The 20,067-nt window shown below is 41.0% G+C and overlaps 1 protein-coding gene across 4 annotated transcripts in view; it reads right to left on the bottom strand.

Annotated features, from left to right (window-relative positions):
- The window catches only part of ppm1j (protein phosphatase, Mg2+/Mn2+ dependent, 1J), a 33,503-nt gene extending 22,625 nt beyond the window's left edge, over positions 1 to 10,878 (bottom strand). For 2 of the 4 annotated variants that reach the window (XM_088922260.1, XM_088922262.1), the window contains exon 1: positions 10,560 to 10,878. In XM_088922260.1, coding sequence (XP_088778386.1) covers positions 10,560 to 10,807 — 248 coding nt within the window. In that variant the 5' untranslated portion in view covers positions 10,808 to 10,878. The remainder of the gene's footprint in view (positions 1 to 10,559) is intronic. The other 2 variants (XM_088922263.1, XM_088922264.1) reach the window with 1 other exon arrangement.
- Between the last annotated feature and the right edge of the window lie 9,189 nt (positions 10,879 to 20,067).

Raw genomic sequence — 20,067 nt, 5'->3', positions numbered from 1 at the left:
TAAGTCACTGGCATTCTCTGGCATTCTCTAGCATTCAGCTGTATACTGCATACTTTTTTTGTATGAATGGCCTTTAGAAATGCTCACAAGGACCTTTAAATACCTGTGCTGTATCAGCTGTGGCAGATTTAAGATTCTGCAGTTTTGTGCACATTTTAACATTCTGATTCTGGGGTTGAAATTATTTCTCTAAAGTGACAATATACACTTTTCCACACAACATGTTACTGTGCTGTGTAGATATTGGACACTGTAGAGTAAAAAAAAAACCTGCTGGTGTGACCGCAGAAAAGCCACATAAGCCTACAGATCACAGAAATGGTGCAATATATTGAAGTACATTGAAACTGTGTTGAAAAACATTGTTCATTTTTTTCCTCTCTGAAGACTGCTTTTGAATGCTGTACTGTCCCATGTTTTCACAAGCTCTTTAATTTTATAATCCTCCCAAGGATGTTGTCTGTTTGTTTACCAGCATTGGTTTTTCCTAGAGAGGTAAGAGGCTGGCATAAAGCACAAGAACTACAGAAAGGAAGAAACAGAAACAGAAGAACAACAGAAAAATGATAAACTAGAGGAGAACAGTAGGCCCATTTGTTCCGTTTGGGAGTTAGTAGCTAATTGATCCACAGATCTCATCCAGCTGTTTTCTGAAGGCAGCTTGTTCCACACCCCCACAAACCTTTGCGTAGAGACACGCTTCCTGTTCTCGGTTTTAAATAATCCACCATGGAACACAGCACTGCCTGAATACATGCAATAATAACAGACTGAGCAGGACAGAGCAGGTAGCGACCAAAAGTATTGGTGCACAAACCCCACAACTGGCAGACATCTACATAAAAAAACAGTGTGGAAGGCCAATATAATCATTGACTGTCATGTCCACCCCTTGCACAGTGAATCTGAGCTCCTTCTATCTGGGCTTTGATTTACAAACCCAGATTTAAGAGCGTTAAAACTTAATTATCCCTTATTCCCACATCTTACAGTACCTTTCTTAATTTGGACAATTGATTGAATATTTTACTTTATTTGTTCTTCATGCATATATCTTATCTATCTCTCTCACACATCGATCACCACTTTCTTTATTTGTTTTCTTTTTCTAAATTGAGAAGATTACTTAAACTGCTGACTGTGTTTTTTTCTCATCTTATGCATGTGTGCTTCTAATTTGTTAATGGCTTCATGCTGTGTTAATTGTATATTGTGTAAATGTCCCATCTGGGACAATAAGATAAGAAAGGACAGTATGTAACATATCTTGAGGCAGCACTGTGTCATTTGGTGCTGGAAGGGAAGATGGAGAAATGAGAAAATGGGTCTTGGTACATCGGGGCATGAATTTATATAAAAATCAGAGAAAACAAATTGCAGGCGTGATTTCTCAGCAGTGCTACATGGACCTCTGTGCTAGAAGAAGACAAAATGAAACTAGTTTGAAGGCTTTGTGACTGACTCCAGTCGTATTCTAACAGTAATTAATATCCATGTGAGACAGGGAGGCAGTGGCCTGAGGAAGAGACATAATCGATCTTGTGCAGCAAACCATTTTGTAGCACTTCTTGCAGCACTGGAGCCCTGGGTTCAATTCCTGGGGAGCTCTGTGTAGAGTTTTATGTTCAACCTGTGTTTGTGTGGGTGTCCTCCCACAGTCCAAAGGTACTGTAATTGTCATGCCATACTGGTAGGTAAATTGCATTCTGGGAGAATTAACTCTGGTGTGAGGGTTGTGTTTGTGTGTGCCCTATGATGGACTGGTGTCCTGTCCATGGAGTATCCTGCCTAGCAGCTGTTGCTTGCCGAGATAGGCTCCAGCTCCTCTGCGTCGCTGAATTTGGAAGAAGTGGTTAGAAAATGGATGGATGAATGAAATTCCTCAATATGAAAATATACCTCTGAGCCCACCAAGTTTTCTGGTCTAGAGTAAAACTACCCTTCCTCTTGTCTTACATGTCCAGGAATCCTTTATAATGGGGTGAGAATTTATTTTTTTTTGTGGTGCAAAATTTATGGTTAATTGTTTATGCAGCAGAGTTAATGCAAAACAATTCTAAAAGCTTTACAGTGTGGTTTTTTCACAAGACCATGCATTACATAACCCTGTCATTTTGTTTTTGCTTTGCTGACAATACAGACTGAGAGGCTAGCTCTTCCTGCATGTCCCTACAGTTAAAGCTGGGCTTCTCTTTGCCTTAAAGGAGAAGTCAGTTCTGACCTAGTTCACAGCGTCATGTCAGTGCAACAGTGCGCCAGTAATCCTCACCCGTTATAATAGTAGCTAGAAGAATAAAGGTCATCTAATAACACTATCAAATACTGTTTGGTTATAGCAGTCCATTTAGAGATCCTGAAACAAAACATTTTCATACACACTGCTGGATGACTACCAATGAAGCAATATTTGCATTTAAAACATAGTTATGAAGAATTTAGATAAGACCCATTCACTTTTGATGTTAACATGGTTTGTCTTGCTTACAGAAATACATGGTATCCAGCCAAGAAATTGCAGCAAATAAAAAAATCTAATAATGACATTTTTATCCTGAATGCCAGGAAATTAGGCGGGGAAGGAACATGTAGATATAATAAAACCATAGAATCATAAGGGGACGTACTTTTTTTTCACATCACTGTTTGAAGACGGAGGTACTAGTAGGGTCTGCAGTTTTCTTGGGGTACCTTGCAGTGAATAACTGCAAGAGCTGGAATGAGAGAGCACCTTGAAGGCAATCACTTTACCATAAAGCCCCTGTCACACCAAGGCTTGGGGAGTAATCCAGCCTGTGCTTGACTACAGTTCCATTATCCTGGCAGCCTCTTTTTATCAGATCTGTATGTAATGAACTGCACCTGGAGTTCCATAGAACATGTCTATTGAGCAATTCAAATGGAGAAAAAATACTCACACATCTGTTTCTTTCCCGGCACTACCAGGCCAACTAAATATGGAGAGCTTTGATAAATCTCTTCTCGTTCCATTCAAATGTAACTACTTTACATATACTTAAACGATTTAACCTTCCATTTAAGGGTCATGGTATCTTAGTTTTAATGTAATTCATGTATCTTCAACAACAGAAGTGATATATGCATAACTCTATCTTTTATATTTCTGCTATTTTACCTTTTGTTTGTCAGACTTCTAGGCCTACATTTCTGTGGTTCTTTCACCTCGTATGTTCTGTTGTGTGTAAACCAGCCGTTCGCCACAGTAATCCAGTGTGCTATGGAGAAGAAACAGTCTGTACTGTAGTCCGTGTGTAGCACAGAATCTTGGAGTGGTCAGGTCAAAGTCTGTTGAGACGGGACCTGAAGGAAGCTGTGCATACACGGATGACCTCAAACATCACGGAGCTGAAGCAGCTTTGTAAGGAGGGGTGGGCCAGAATTTGTCAGGTGATAACCTCTTACAGGAAACTTTTAATTATTGCTGCTAAAGGGGGCTCCACATATTACTGAATCATGATCTGCAGGTAACCTACTGTCAGGACTTGGTGAGGACAAGGCAGATCTTAAGAGGGTGTACTGCCTTTTTCACATCACTGCAGGAGACACAAAACTGCTGACTTGTTATCAGTGGCTCTGCAGCAAGAATGGATACAAACCTCACCTCCTGCCCTCGGTAAGTCACTTTGGATTCAAATGTGTGCTAAGTGTCAAATGTGATGAATACTGCTGAATAATGCAGGCCAGACTGGAGAAAAAAGGACCTTTTTAAAAAATAAACGATCAAACCAGACACAGGCACTGAGTGGCAAAGCCTTGAACTGAAAGCCAGGTTCTCTGAGTTAAATTCGAAAGAGCTGTTCTGTGTCCACTGACAAGCTTCCCTGTAGTGAATCAGTTAAAGCAGGAATGAGAACGTCCCTCTGCTCTGCAGATCTGCTTTCTTGAGTGAAAAGGGGAAGGGAAAGAGGAAGAACAAACTGTGTGCAGCACTCACACCCATGTCCCACATGGGAGACAGGCCGCGTCCTCTGCTTCTGAGGACTCCAAACAGGTGTCACTGCCCTTAGGCTCCTTTCAAAGACTGAGGAAAGTTTCAAGCCAGATTTTCAGTTTGTATTTTTACTTCCTAATTCCATTGTGCAGCGTTGCTAGTTGCAAAAATAACTGAAAGAGTTCCAAGTGCTGGTGTAGGTGACATATTAAGTAGTTTATCCTTCGGACTGGGTGAATTCACTGATTTAACCTCCCCGCAGGGGAACCAAATGATTAATCAGATTCTTTGCTTAATTAAGGGGTTTTCAAGAAAAATAAACTGGCATTGAAATGACTGAATGTGGGAAGACTGAAGATACAGTAGCTTTGCTTCACTAAAAAATGTGCATCTAATCCATTTATCTATTTTTTTATCTAACTGCGTTATACAACATAGTGTCACAGGGGAGCTGGAGCCTATACCAGGAAGTAAAGGGTGCAAGGATAAACCCTGGGTAGGATGCCAGTCCATCACAGGGCACACAGAGACACACTCACACTAGGGTCAATTTTCCCAGAAGCCAATTAACCAACCAGTATGCCTTTGGACTGTGGAAACCAAAGCACCTGGAGGAAACCCACGCAAACACAGGGAGAACATACAAACTCCACACAGATAGTGCCGCAAGTCTGGAATTGAACCCAGGGGGCCAGCCCTGCGAGACAGCAATGCTAACCACTGCTCTACTGTGCCACCTCTATCTGCATCTACTATATCAGTACAAATCTGTCATTACACCATCACCTAGCCACAAGAGGCAGAGGCTAGATAAATTGTTAACAGGCATGTTTGTTATTAGCTGGGCCTCTGCAGCCTACATGTCGCTTTGAAAAAGCACCTATTGGACCAGCTAAAAACATCCAAGTGTCTCTGCTCTCCTTCCGTACAAGTCCTAAGGCAATTCACATCGAAACCACTGGACATGATTCAGCAGATGTTAATGAATTTTCAGCTTACGTCCTGCATAGGGGTGTCTTCAGCTCTTGTCGGCATTGCACACAGCTCCAGCTATCGATTTCTTACTACACTTTGTCCTCTCGGGCCAACTTCATGAATGTGCAAAGCCAGTTTCACTGAGTGACCTCAGGCTTCTGTATCTCACTGAAACTCTTCAGCAGAATTTCCCCTTGAGCACCAAACAGCACTGTGATCTCACAGAAGACGAAAACACCTCAGCTGCTCACCCCAATATTTCTGCATGAACTTACAGTTTCACCACCATGATATTTCCTACTAAAACCACAGTTTAAAATGAAGTTCCAGTTTCCAATACAGAAAATACTAATGTACACATTTTTAGTATACGACAAAACATTTATTGAAGTACTTAGAGTACTTCCTGCAATATATTTTTAGTCTAGTTGATATGACTTGTAGTTTACTGGTTTCGCTGTAGATGCGCTACAGTTATCTTTACTGGAGAAAAACAAAAATTGTCCCATTTTCTCTGGACTCTTTTAGAATAAAGTGCCTTGTGGTATTTTTGCTTTTTATTGGCCAGAAACTGCATGACAAAGCAGTAAAGATTAATGTGTGGATTATTAGTGCAAAACATTTAGGGTGTGTGGAAAACTAGGAAGAAGATAGCAAAAGATGGCAAATTTGTTACAATCCTGTCAGGATCTGAAGATATAAATATAAACAACTTTGCAAATGACTGGTGGCTGTCTGGCCCACGAACTGTTCCACCAAACCAGTGGAACAATTTACAAAAGTTGCTCTTTTCAAAAGAGTTATGCAAGATGCTCACACAATTAACCCAATGATGACAGAGAGATTCAGAAAACAAAAACCTTTGTTTAACCACGAAACCACAGAATAGAGGAGCAGGAAAGTCAGTTGCCGAGTGTAGTCTTGCATCGTTCACAGTTACATTTCCTCGTTTTGAAAAGAAGAGGTTCTATTACCGGTATTAAAGGGACTGATAAAATCCCATCAGCCCCTCCCCACAGGCACACTGAGACGTACAGTACGTGTGTGGTGGAAGGGGAATCTAGCCAGTGTCAGCAGTTATTAACTTTATTAGATGCTGTAGCTATTCATTTATTCTTATTAAAGGGTCTCAGTACACTTTAGTGAGTCATTCTGGGCAACCTGCCATACTGGAGGAGTATCTCTATTTTTTGGCCAAGATGTAAATGTTCTACAATTCAGCAAGACCCCGATGTCCCCTGCTGCAGTCTCTCTGGTGTTGTCGCTACAAAGGGCGACCCAGGGGCGTTCAACACAACCTGCATGACAGCTGGAAGCGTTCACTGGAGTGCGTCTCCAAACTCAAAAGTGCAGAGGTTATAGGTCAAAGGTGCAAAAGCAATAGCTACAGTAGGGACTCAAACTCAAGACATTCCAGGTACGAGTCCAGAGCCCTAGTCCTGCTCTGAGCTCCCCCTTGCTTGTACAAGTATTGGCTCTTACAGCTAACATCTGGCCTGCTTTCATGGATTGATGCTGAGCTGTTATAATCTGTCCATAGTAATCAAACCCAAACACTTCTCTCAGGAAGATTGGCAGCAAATATCTTTCAGCTTCTAAGCATTGAAAATAACAATCGCGATTGCTTGTCTTATGCTGTTCAAAAGGTTTTATATGGTGACAATTATTTTATAGCTGGAAAGATTATGGCTCAGATATTACTTGTGTGAGGGACAGCATGATGTTGTCATGATGTTGCAGTGTTTAGCAATGCTGCCTCACTGCACTGGGGCTCTGGATTCAATTCCTGACCTGGGGTGCTATCTGTGTGGAGTTTGTATGTTGCCCCTATGTGTCTGTGGTTTTCCTCCAGGTATTTTAGTTTCCTCTCACCTGGTAGATTAATTGGCTTCTGGGAACATGGTCCTGGTATGAGTGTGTTTTTTTGTGTGTGCCTTGCACCCATTGCTTGCTAGATTAGGCTATGGTGTCTCCCATGACCCTGTAGTGGAAAACAGATTACTTGTTGGAGCAAATATATGGGTGTTGCTACTCAAATGGACAGGATTTGCTGACAAAACTCAAATGACACTGTATTGTCATTACACTCTTAAAAAGGTTTAAAAGCATTTTAGAATATTATGGGCAGCTGTGGACCAATCAACAGAGTCTACATTAGGGGTTTCTCACAACAGTTGAGAATATGCTTTTAAAGGTGCTATATAAAATCCTGTTTTTTTATTATTATTATTATTATTACTGTATCTTTGTTAGCAAATAAAATGTGCAAAACAATTTGATCTTTACAACCCCTAAATGGGTCATGGAAGACTGTGCTATTGAAATGTGATGCTTTATCAGCTGTTGCACTGTTGTGCTTGTGCAGAGAAGCAGTCTTGGGGGGACATTTCATCTCTAGGGCTGACGGAATCCCTCCCCTCTTCCATTTCAGCATGTCTTTTCACCAGTTCACCATGTCTGCGTTTTCCAGGGGAACAGAAGCAGAGGAAGCCACCTCTGCCAGATCACAAACACTGACTTTTAGGACTTTTTGATGGACAATGTCATTGCAAAGCAACTGGAGGCTTTTCTTTTTGTGCAAAACCCTATGTTCATCAGCAGCACACCACATGCATAGCACTGTGTGCGTTCATTCTTAGAACTCTTTTTGTTGTAGCTGGTATATCCATTATTTTCTGCTCTCTGACATTGTCTTTAGACACATCAATTGATTAAATAACCATAATTCTACCATATAATTAGGAGGGTATTTCAGTAAGACAGTTTAATAGAGCAGATTACCGTGTACATCAGTGGGAGTGGGGTGCCTCAGACTTTAAGGGCTTTTTTAATGTTAAAAAGCAAACCACAAAAACACATACACACCTCTAATTAAAACCAGAATAATGGTATGAGCTAAAGGGTGTGGGTTGATTGTCATTTACATTTTGAGAGTTCACATATTAGAAAATGCTTGCAGTTCACTGAGTCTAAAAACAATGGGCAGAAACTGCAGTGCTAACTACTGTGCCACTAAGTCATCCTCTGGTAAACAGATACATTTTATTTCCTTTTATCTGCCATCAGAAATCTTCTGCTGAGCTATTTCTGCTTATAATCATAAACAGGGCCATTTGATACAACAAGGAAATGAAGTAAGTGTGATTTGTCTGCAGCCTACTTTGGGCTGATAGCTTTGCAAATATTTACAGTATAAAGTGCACTTATCATGTCAATGTAACAGCTTTTTATAGATGTTTCATTTCCACGTTTTAAGCGATGATGATTTGCTCAGAATTGCATAGCTTTTTAATGCTGAAATCCTGAGAACAGAATCAAAATAAAATTACTCATTTCTCCAGAGAAAATTTTATCTCAGCTATACAAACTGCAACCCTTTTATGATATGGTTGCTGTTTACAAAGCTCAAGCCAATACGATATTGAAGCATTTTATTTTTTAATTAAAAAAAACAAATAAAATACTAAGAAAAAGCTGTGGGCTGAGATACTGCTATCTCTCAAGAATGACAGACTTTATAGAATCCAAACCAGAAAACAGTATCTCTCTATCATCTGTCTTTCCATTATACACAGTATAGGGTATACATGCACAGTGCGGTTTCAGCAGTCTGTGTTTTAGTGGTTAATAGCTCACTGAGCACAATAACAGTAGGTAGATATGTTTCTTGATTGTCTGAATCAACAGTGAAACATGAACCAGAAGACACAAGTGGAAACTCAGGGGAAGTTCTTTTAAAACTGAGAACTGGAGGCACTGTTTCATACAAATGGTTGTGGGTGTATGGAACCAGCTACCCAGCCATGTTGTTTAAACCCATACCTGACTGCTTTCCATAAATCACCATATAGGATCCCCGTGTAAGCGCATGTCCTCTGTTACTGTTGTTTTATTCAGTTATGCAGTTAAAGTTCTATTGTTATTGTATTACTGTATACAGCTTGTTAGTAGATAGGTTTACTGTAATATATGTTTCCTTGTTTTCCGATTGGTCATCCTGGATAATGTGACAGAGATATTAGGAAGAATGAGGTGCAAATGTGACTGTTAAAAATAATCTGTAGAAGAGAATATCTGTCTCCGTTAAGTTCCCATCCTTGCAAGCTGAGTGCTCAACCACCACACAAACCCAAAAGTTTCACTTGGATCAATTATCTACTAAAACCCAAACAAACTAAATGGCAACAAGAATGCCCTCCTCTTGTTGTCAAAGTTCTTATGATTTATTATTCAAATCACTGAGCTGAAATGAGGTGTTTCCTTTAAAAATGCATCGGGTCCACATCCCACAGCCATCTGTCCAGGGGCTGCTTGGGACTGTGCATCAACACTGCCAGTCTTGTGCTAGTGATCATATTAACTTTGCAATGTTTAATTTTGACATCCACATGTTCCGTGATTTCAATATGAACATGTAAAATATTTGATTAAATCCATCCCAGTGCTGAGTGCCGTGCTGTGCTTGTTTTGTGTTTCAGTACATACTGTGTCTGCACAAAACAAAATGTACTGAGTCTTCTCTTCAACCACTTCAATATGCAGGCTTCTAGTGAGGAAAGGGCCAAAACGATGCCATTAAAATTGTAAAAAGTAACAGTCATCCAGATAGGACACACATTTCTTACATGGTGTTTCTGCAGACTCATTCATTCAGGAAAGCCATCCTGTCTCTTTGAATTCACAGCTATTTTAATCCCTTTATGATATATGCCCAATACACCACAAAATTGCCTTTGAACATACAGTATGTAGCTCTAGAATGATGTGTAACATTTTCCCCCGGCATATTGACAAGTTCTGTCTAAGCCATGTATTGTTTTCAGACCGATAGCCGGCAGAGAATAAATGCCTATTTATGAGTTAGCAGGAAATAATTTTTCATGGCCTACTGTAGGAACTGTTAAACCAAATACAGAAATGCCACTTTTGCTGTTCGTCAAAATTCACAGTACCCCTAGGCTACAAGAATCAACCTGTATAGAATGATTCCATTACTAAACCTTATTCCTGTTTCCAGCAAAAGTTATTTTCCGTTAGTAAAAATATGCTTTCGTGGAAACAACTGCAAAAAATGCACATGAGCAATATATCATAAAAATTAGAATACAAATGTACTGCATAATACTTTATACAAGAGCATTCTGTGCTCGTTTCAACTTTTTAAAACCTGCAGAGCAGGGTGTTTCAGTCGGTTTTATATTTCACTTTGAAAACAGACGTTATTAACCTTCAAATGTGTGGATGCTTTATCAGCCGAAGTGCTCTGCGCATCTAAAATATAACCAGATTTGAAACTTTTGAGAAATGACGTCACCGCACCGAAGCTCTTAGATGTAGACGGATTTCAGCTCAGATGCCGAGACGACAGTGGGTAGATGATACAGGCGTTGCTGGTCTTTATCAGAATTAAAGAGCACAGGGCCATAGCGCTTCTAACGCCGGCTCCAACGTTTAGTATAATCTTCCAGGGAATGTCAGTTTCAAAACGAACCCTTTGCGTGTGCAAAGTCCGTCTAGGGAGCTGTAATTAAAGATATGTTATTTTAAACAACAAAGCAAACAGATTTAACCACTAGGTCGTCCAAGCCTTTCATTTCTCCTCTTTATCGAGAAAGACACACAGACCATCACTCACTCAGCGTATCCCGTCCTCCAGGGCAGTCTGCAGTCCCGTTGTGGGGTGAGGATAGGTCTGGACCCGTGATCATTGGCGTACTGTAGCTGATCGACAGGCAGATCCAAAAAGTCGGGTCTTGAATACGGAAAGCGGACGGGTAGCCCTTCCGAGCCGCTGTGCTGAATGCTTGCAGACCCGTGTTGGTGGCCGTGCGGCATAATACCCCCGACCAGGGTAGACATCGCGTTTTTAACTTTGCTGATCATTGCGCCGGTAGAAAACGAGCGAACACAGAGGCTACATGTATACAGGAGTAAACAATGAATAATCCGCCCGAGCAGGAGAGCAATGCAGGAAGCAAAGTGCTCCCGGCCCCATGTGACGTTTGACAAGCGAGGGCTTTCCTCTTTTTTTAAAGCACGGTGCTCAGTGTCAGTAGAGGGCTGTTTAACGTCAGCGTATCACAATAAATAAATGAACAGCGCTGCCAAGCTGTCCACTGTTGTCATTTAATTGCTTTTAATTTTGGTTTCAACCATGAGGGATTAGGGTCTAGGGTTGTAGAAATTAAACCGATTTATAAAAAAAGGCACGTTGTCCGCTTAGCTCGGGTGGGTGAGATAGCCCGCAAAATGCCAACTACAGTACAGTATGTCCTCTTCACCTAGGTATTCCGTGAAAGGGCGTGTAAACGTCTCTCCCCTAAGACCTGTGCTACGTGGAGCCCTGTACCAGTCTGGGTGGCATATACGCGCTCTGAACTGCGGTCGGGGCTCTGTAAATACAGTACTTGTGCGGTCCAATGAAACTGCTTTGCCCTTGGTCGCGGCTGTTCACTTTGGATAAAGTACCTTGTTTCATTGTTGGGTTTTCCTTTCCCTTTCAGCTGATAAACAACCACTTCACTTGGAAAGACTTTGATAGGTATCTTTTCTGACTGAAGTTTTGTTAGTTCACGTCGATTACAGCAAGAATAGTGAAATTGACGCTGAATTTAAACGTGCATGTTCTAATACTGTTGTAATACAGTCTGGTCAATTTCATCTTTCTAGTGTAATAAGAGTGGGATTCGGTTTTCAGGCTATAGGAATCAATAGCATTTGTTGTATTTTAATGCTTTTCAGAGCATTAAGCTTAAGTGTTTTTCAGGCTTTTCGGTAAAGAAAAATCAAAGGGAAATTTAAACGCTTGTAAACTGTAAATTAAAGCTGATTCGGAAGATAATTTTATTTAACATTAATGACAGGAAGTACGTTTTGTTTCTGAGTGAGATGAAACAGGATGCACTCAGAATTCTGATTTATTTTTAATGAGTGAAATAGTGAGGGGGATGAGAAAAAATGAGCTACCGGCATGCGCCAGAAACATACAACATAAATTAATCAGGAGTATGATTGTGAAGGCTAGTGCTGACTTCTAGTGGGAGATTAACGATACTACAATAGTATCTAAAGTTTCGAAAGTCGCTGCTCTCAACCGGTCGGAGCAAGGGAAAACTGAGCCGTAAAATATTTTGTTTTCCATAATACCACCTTTCGGTCCACTTTCTTTTTTTGGCATGGTTTAAACTATTAATTACGTAAATACACTCATTCTATAGTTGCAAAACGGAGAATTCCATGGATCTGGATAACAGATGTGTTTTTTAACATTGTTGCAATGACAATAATAATTCCTTACATTTATAATAAATAATAATAATAAAAAACTTTATTTTATTTTATTTTTTCGTGAGACAGTGAACGGGGAAGACGAAGAACGGCATCCAAATCCAAACGGGTCCAAAGGCAGGTCAGGGCACAGTCCGAGAGTCCATCAGCGAGAAATCCATCCTGGGACGCGACAAGGTTAAAATCCCCGGGAGGGGGGAACACACGGACAGACAAAACATGGAGGTCCAAGGGTGACGGGGCGAGATCCTCCAGACCCCGGGCTCAGGAAGCAGGAGGTGTCGGGGATGAGGCCTATGCTCTCAGGAGACGGACGTAGGGTTTCCTGGTGCTAGGCGGGCCTTGCGACATCCTTACCATAATGATGAGCCCTGAGGACTGGAGGAGCTAGTCTTTAAATAATACACCTAAGAAGGTGCACCTGGAGAGCTTAATCACAAGGACAATGAAGAGAGTAGTGGAGCGCCCTCTAGGGAGGGATGTCAGGCATGACAGTTCCAGAGCTTGGGGTTATAACAAGAGAAGGCCCTGTCACCCATACAATGTAGACGGGCTTGGGGGACAGTAAGGAGAGCAGAATTAGAAGAGCGAAGGTTGCGAGGTGGGGAGTAGGGCGATAATAGTTCAGACAGGTACTGAGGTGCCAAGCCATGCAGAGCCTTATAGGTGAGCATGAGGATTTTAAAGTCTACATGGAATTTGACCGGAAGCCAGTGCAAGGACTCCAGGATAGGAGTAATGTGAACACTTGCACTAGACCTGGTCAGGATTCTGGCTGCTGAGTTTTGGACATACTGCAGTTTGTTCAGAGTAGATTTAGATACCCCAGCGAGTAGAGCATTACATTAGTCAATTCGAGAGAACACAAATGTGTTGATCAGCTTTTCAGCCACAGTTAGTGATAGCATAGGGCGTAGTATAGAGATATTTCTGAGGTAAAAAAAATATATTTTGACAGTATGCTGCACATGTGGGTCGAATTTATATAGCATTTTGATGGACACTCCATTCAAATCACTTTACAGATAATGCACCAGTGTGCAGCCCCATCTGGATGATGCGACGGCATCCATAGTGAACCAGTACACTCACCACACAGCAGCTATCAGTGGGGAGAAGAACAGAGTGATGAAACCAATTCATAGAGGGGGATTATTAGGAGGCCATGATTGGTAAATGCCAAAGGGAATTTTGGCCAGGACGTGTGGGGAAGGGTAACCCCTACTCTTTTCGAGAAACACCCTTTGATTTTTAATGACCACAGTTTTATCTAATCACAAAAGTCACATCTAATCCAAAGGATGGCACCTTTTTACAGTATGGTGTCCCTGTCACTATACTGGGGCATTAGGACCCACACAGACCGCAGGATGAGCTCCCCCTACTCACCCTGTGGAGGTCTCACATCCAGGTATTGACTAGGCTCACACCTGCTGAGCTTCAGTGGGCTGTCAGTTGTGCGTTATAGGGTGATGTGGCTGCTAGTATGTCTTTGGACTGCGGGGGGAAACCAGAGCACCAGGAGGAAACCCACGCAAGCACTGGAAGAACATAAGAAAGTCCATGCATATACCACCCTAATTCTGAAATTGAACCCGGGGCCCCAGGAATCCGAGGTAGCAATGCTAACCACTGCGCCTCCCCTGCCTACTAATCTTAGATCTACTTTCCAGCTGTGTCTTGTTCGTTTATCTCTGTAGTTATTTATTGGGTCGTCTTTGAGGATTTTGATACGTGAATTAAGTCCATGTATTCCTTTCCGTTCAAGACGCTGCTGAGCCCAGCTATCCAACAGCTCGTCGATTGAACAATTAGAACCAATGTTATTATTGCTCTTGTAAGATTACAAAATTTGCAGTTACCTAAATCCCCAAAGCTGCACGACAAAAGCAACGCCTTCTCCGTAAAACTGCTTTTTGAAAAAGCAGAGAAAATACCGTCATAAAAAAATACAGTAATGGGACCCGGCGGAGTTGGTTCCTGTGTTTCAAAGACTTTGGAAAGTTTTAATGCGAGTTTGCAGGTAAACAGAAATGTTGAAGGACAACTCGCTCCGTTTTTAATTGCGTATTCGGTGCTAAGGAGTAGTTTTAAATAAAGCCAAAGCATTCGGGAACACTTGCTGTGATTCAGCTGGAAGACGATGGAAGACGATGACAGAGCACACAACTGAGAAAACCCAATTAATTGTGAACCAGCCGTTAACTTATATTAATGTGCCTACAGTATGTACTGTACCAATACAACTCCAGCGGACGTTGCTCTGTGTGGTCATTAAACAAAAAATGCATATCGGCTATCGGTTTCAAATCTGTCAAGGTCGTTTTAAGTGCGCGTTGGGGATGTCGACCGTTGTTGGTAAAGTTTTTGGTCGATTAAAACCGATTCGGCACTGTTTCCAACTTTCTTATGGCATGCTGCACTATCTTCAAAGCCGGAAAACACCTGCAGATTCTGCAGCCTTTTGTCATTTCTCAGCAAGACCTCGTCAGGCGTGATCCGATACAGAAAGCATATTAACCAGAGAAATACGTCATCCTAACAGCTCTCAGCAGATAATAGGCCAAACGAGTCTTTTTAAAACGAGAGGGGATCGGTATCAGTGGACTGCAGATGTGTTTTCGGAAAATGCAATTTTATTCCGCAGCTTTGTTAGAAGTTGACAGGGCTGTTTGGAGAGCCCCGCGCCGTTCCTATTATGCGTTGAGCTCGGCTGTCGTGTTTACACCTGCGTTCGTTCAGAAGTAAAGTTTTGCTCGCGGATATGTAACATCAATATTTATGAACGTTTATTGCTTTAGAGAATGCATTTGTCTCTTATCTGTCAACCATACGTGAATTATTCATGCTGCTGCAATCCATACAGACAAATTAACAGAAACCGGGGTTTGAGCAAGACTACGGGACTTGAGAAATCCTCCTGACAAAGGAATCAGGGCTCTTATTGTTGCTGTTGTTTTTGATGTATCAGTTCAATAAGAGACGGTTTGAATACGAGACAGAAGCCCAGTGCACTCATTGATATGCATGAAGAGATCGAGAAGGGGTGCTGTCTGTGAAGCATCGTTGCCATCAGGCTTCGGTACTTCTGATTTCTTAGTCCCAGACTGAATGCAACTCTATCTGTCCTGTGGACTTGTGTGCATCCCACCGGAAATGTCTCTGCCTTTACTCGTCACGTAGGAGACTTTCTAAAAAAATCTATTTTAGACCCAATTCTGTACTATTGGTTCAGCAGAAACACTGACTTTAGAACATGGAAAGTTGTAGGGATCCACTTTATTTTCGCTGACGCGCAATGCCACTTGGGTGAAGTGAGGTATTCTGCACTAGCAGCCCCACTGCAGTTCTTAAGGTGAACACCGGTTTGATTTGAAGGGGACGGTATAGGAGTCTCGGCTAATGGAGCTGACAACAAAAGTCCGGGTGGGATGACAAGAGCCAAGTTCAGTCAGTCTCAGCTGCCCTAAATCATAACCATTCTTGACGTCTCTCTTTATAACATTTAAATACAGTGCCTCAGCCCCTTCTCTTTTTCACATTTGTCTTTCAAATTCCTCCTCCACCCCCATTTTGTCTTGTGCAGCTGCTCCTTGGTCTCTCCTCACTCTGCTTGGGGGTCCCAGCCTCCTCGTCCTCTGGCCAGGAGATTGGCCCTCAGTCAAACGGGTGAAGACACAGTTTACTGTGACTAAAACACTCTTATTCCCAATACACTAAATTCTTGGGTTTTGATATTCCCATTGAATGGAGACTTATTTAAAAGAAAAGGAACAGATAGACTGCTAGTGGAAAACAACAAAAAACTTCAGTCTATCTCCCTCCCTCACACCTACACAAGTTATTTAAAATAAAGAGGCGAATTATGGATACAGTGGTGTGTAAAGAAATTGCACCCTCTTAAGATTCTATGGTGTTGCATATTAAGACATATCTGACCCTCACCTCATCCTCACCAAGTCCTAACAATAGATAGATCTAAACACATTTGACAAATAACACACACGTTTACTTTGTCATTTTTTATTTAACAAAATAAAATCAGCCAACAAGCAGAAGCCTTGTGTGAAAAAGTAAGTGTACCCTTACTGCTTCCTTATCAGGAAGGTAATCAGAATCAGCTGTTGCTAAACAAGAGCACATGATTAGTTGATCTTTAGGAAGTCCTTCCACTTGTGTATAAAATCAGAAACTTTGGCAGCTTGGTCTAGAGTATTCAGGTTTGTGGTAACATATCATGCCTAGGTTGAAAGATATCTGTGGTGGTCTCAGAGAAAGAATTGTTGCTGCTCTTCAATCTGGGAAAGGTTATAAAGCCATTTCCAAACAATATAAAGTCCACAATTTCACAGTGAGAAAGAGAATTTTCAGATGGAGAAAGTACAAGGCAGTTGCCAACCTACCCAAGAGTGATCATTCCAGAAAATTCACCTCAAGATGATGCTCCTAGAGATTGCAAAGAGCCCCAAAGCTACATCCAGGGATCTAGAGGCCTTTGCTAATACGGTAAACATTAGAGTTCATGCTTCTTCTATTAGGAAAAGACTGAACGAGAATGGCTTTTGTGGAAGGGTGGCCAGGAGAAAACTCTTTCTCTCCAAAAAGAACACTGCTGCATGGCTTAGGTTTGCAAAACACCTCCTGAATGAATGGAGGAGGGTGATGACTTGGGCCTGTTTTACAGCCACAGAACCTGGATGCCACACGACCATTAAGCACACCATACATTCCCCTCTATACCAGTTCACTCTAGAGGAAATTGTGAGACCATCTGTCCAAGAGCTAAAGCATCACTGAAAGTGGATCATGGAACAGGACAACGAAGCGAAACAACCCAGTAAATCTACAACTGAATGGCAGTAAGAGAAAAGAATCAGAATTTCGGAATTTACAAGTCCAAGTCCTGTCCCCAATCCCATTGATGCTGTGGTGGGACCTGAAGAGAGTTGTGCATTAATGCAGGCCCTCAAACATCACACAGCTGAAGCAGTTTTGTAGGGAGGAGTGGGCCAGAATTCCTCCCAGGGGATGTGAGAGACTCTTACAGGAAATGTTTACTTCAAGTTATTGCTACTGAAGGGGGTTCCACACGTTACTGAATCACAGTAAGAATGTTGGTTGATTTCTTTTGTTTCATAATGTCAAAGTAAAATTTGTCAGACCATTTTAGATACAGTACTGTATATCTACAGTTAGGACTTGTGAGCATTAGATGAAGGTCAGACATGACTTAATATGTAAAACCAGAGAATCATAAGGGGGGGGGGGGGGGGTGTACTTTCTTTATCACATCACAATATATACAAGGCTACATACCACATTTGTTTTTTTTCAGTGGAAAGAAAAAACGTTGAAACCGTTTGGTTAATAAATCAACCAAAAAAAACAAGATGATCTCAGAGTTTTCGGTTAAGCAACTGAGTAGTTTTTTTAGGGCTAAAATTGGGTTCAGTGTTTGCTGTAGATGTTTGATTACCTGTAACCGAAGTTTACTTACAGTGTGGCGTAAAAGGGGCTATTTCACCATGAACATTTCCAGAAACAAACGAAACTTTCGAGCGCGTTACAGTGCTGTCTCGTCGACGTGATGTTGGAACTCTGGGCCATATTTTCTAAATTAAAACAAACAGGTTTGAGTGCCGTCAATGCAGCTAATGACACTGATATGACAAATTCTAGTCCTACGACACATTGCCTACATGAATCTGCATGTTGCAAAGAGATTCTGAACTTCGGGCATCAGTGATCGCCACAAACGCCAATCCCCCAAGGATTTAACCGCAAACCGTGGACAAACTGATTGGCTAACAGCCTAGCAAGAGAAACTGCTACAGTACTCGCATTTGATTATCGTCCTTTACGCTGTGGTAGTGAGTTTATCATGCATTTTATTCTAATTTGATCTTCATTTAATTACCCCCAATTACAAGGCATCGTTTTGCTCCAGTGAAACATTTGCTTCAACTTTCATAATGCCAAACTAACAAGTAAAAGTTTTTTTTAACAAAGTTCTTTTGCATTCCTTTGAAGCGTTTGCACCTATTTCGTATCTCCAAACTATCCGATCAAAAGATGAAGTTTTACCAATACTTTCTTCCTAAAAAACGCCAAATTCGTTTTTGGACAGTGGTGTTTAGATAAGAGGCATCACTGTTGTGTCAAAGAAAATTAAGATCAAGATGCGACTCCCTGTATATCTCTCAACACAATCTTTTGGTTTTTAAGAAGATTTTAATTTTTGCCGGCAAAACGGCAAACAAATCGTTTATCTGTTGGGATAAATAGGCTAACATTATGGAAATTAAGTCTTTGCGTATACGGTTATTGGAGAGCATCTGAATTTTTTGCACAAGCTGGTTTTAAGAAAGTTTATGATACCAGAGGTTGTGGAATTTCTGTTTCGGATGAACTAATATTATTAGGAGAAATGAAAATACACGATGACCATAAATCAAAATATGATTTCCGATCCTTTCTTGGTTTAGCCCCATGTGCAGGTACAGCATTTTCACTGGACGATAGGTGTTTACCACTGGAGGTCGCTGGCGGAAAGGAAAAGAAGAGAGCATTCTTAGAAGAGGGGACTCCAGCCCTAACCAGACCTGGAAAATCCCAGTCCAAGACATTTTATTGGTAACCATTATATCATCAATTTCTAAAAACGCGGAGTTAATTACGGTAATTTAAAAATTGTGATTTGTTAAGTAATTTAGGGATCATTTGGGATGGAAATTAGAATACCCTTTAGCCCTTAAACACCAGAGTTCCTTTGAAATCACTTGCTTAAATTTGAGCAGTGATTTACAAGGTTTCTTTAAAAACAGTGACGTAGGAAGACCTGTGGGACTAACTGGATTGGGACCCTCCAGGACAGGGTTTGGAGCCCCGACTGCCATTCCATAACCCAAATCAAACTGGGAACTGAGCCTTTTCAGAATCCATTTAGAATTCAGGAGTTCTTATCAAAAGATAAGTTTATTAGAAGCATGCAAAGGAGAGAAGACCTCTTTGGTTCATTTTCATTGGTTTGTGATCTGACAGTACATTGATCTTAGCATCACAATTTTCCCTGTTCATTGTATGACAAGTGAACACTTGAGACTTAATACTACCGGCACACATTTAAAAAACTCATATGTTCTGTGTGTCCTTGAAAGACAGCAAATCAAAATAGTCCTGTACTGTTAAATTAGCCAAGCCATTAGTGCTACATATACACTACCCACTCTGTGAGTCTCACCTGAAACATATGGGCCAGCTACTTCTCAAACTCACACTGCTGTAAAACAATTTGAGAACAAATCTTTCTTAATGTATGAACAGATGTCCATGCATTAAGTAGTAAAAAAATCTATTCATATACAGTAATAATCATTAATTACACACAGGTGTTAAATAGTGGTAAGTTGAATGTTAATTATTGGAGCTGTTAGTACGGAAGCCATTTACACTGTAATTCATCTGCAGTTCAGCAGAGTAACTGCAGAACCTGGAACTTTAGTTCTGGGATGGACATATCATTTCTGTTGCTAATAAACTACAACTGATGGTCCACAGTGAAGGTCTTACCATGCATGAAAAGAACTACAGTATTTAAAATAAAGATTCTGTCCATTAGTTTTTAGTTTTCCAGACATGTTTTCACTTGTTTTCAATTCTTGAATGAATTTATTGGTAAATTAATTGCTAAAGTTGTAATAATTTAATTTTTCCACTCACAAATACACATGCATCTTTGTAAAACATTCAGTACATTTAATATCTGAGTTAATTATATATACAGTGTATATACTGTATAATGCATGCTATACTTTACTATGCATTTAAGTACATGCAATTTCTACTAACTGCCCCCC

Source organism: Atractosteus spatula, chromosome 7, assembly GCF_055471065.1.
Source record: "Atractosteus spatula isolate fAtrSpa1 chromosome 7, fAtrSpa1.hap1, whole genome shotgun sequence".
Taxonomy (NCBI): domain Eukaryota; kingdom Metazoa; phylum Chordata; class Actinopteri; order Semionotiformes; family Lepisosteidae; genus Atractosteus; species Atractosteus spatula.
This window is presented reverse-complemented; position numbering and strand designations above follow the sequence as displayed.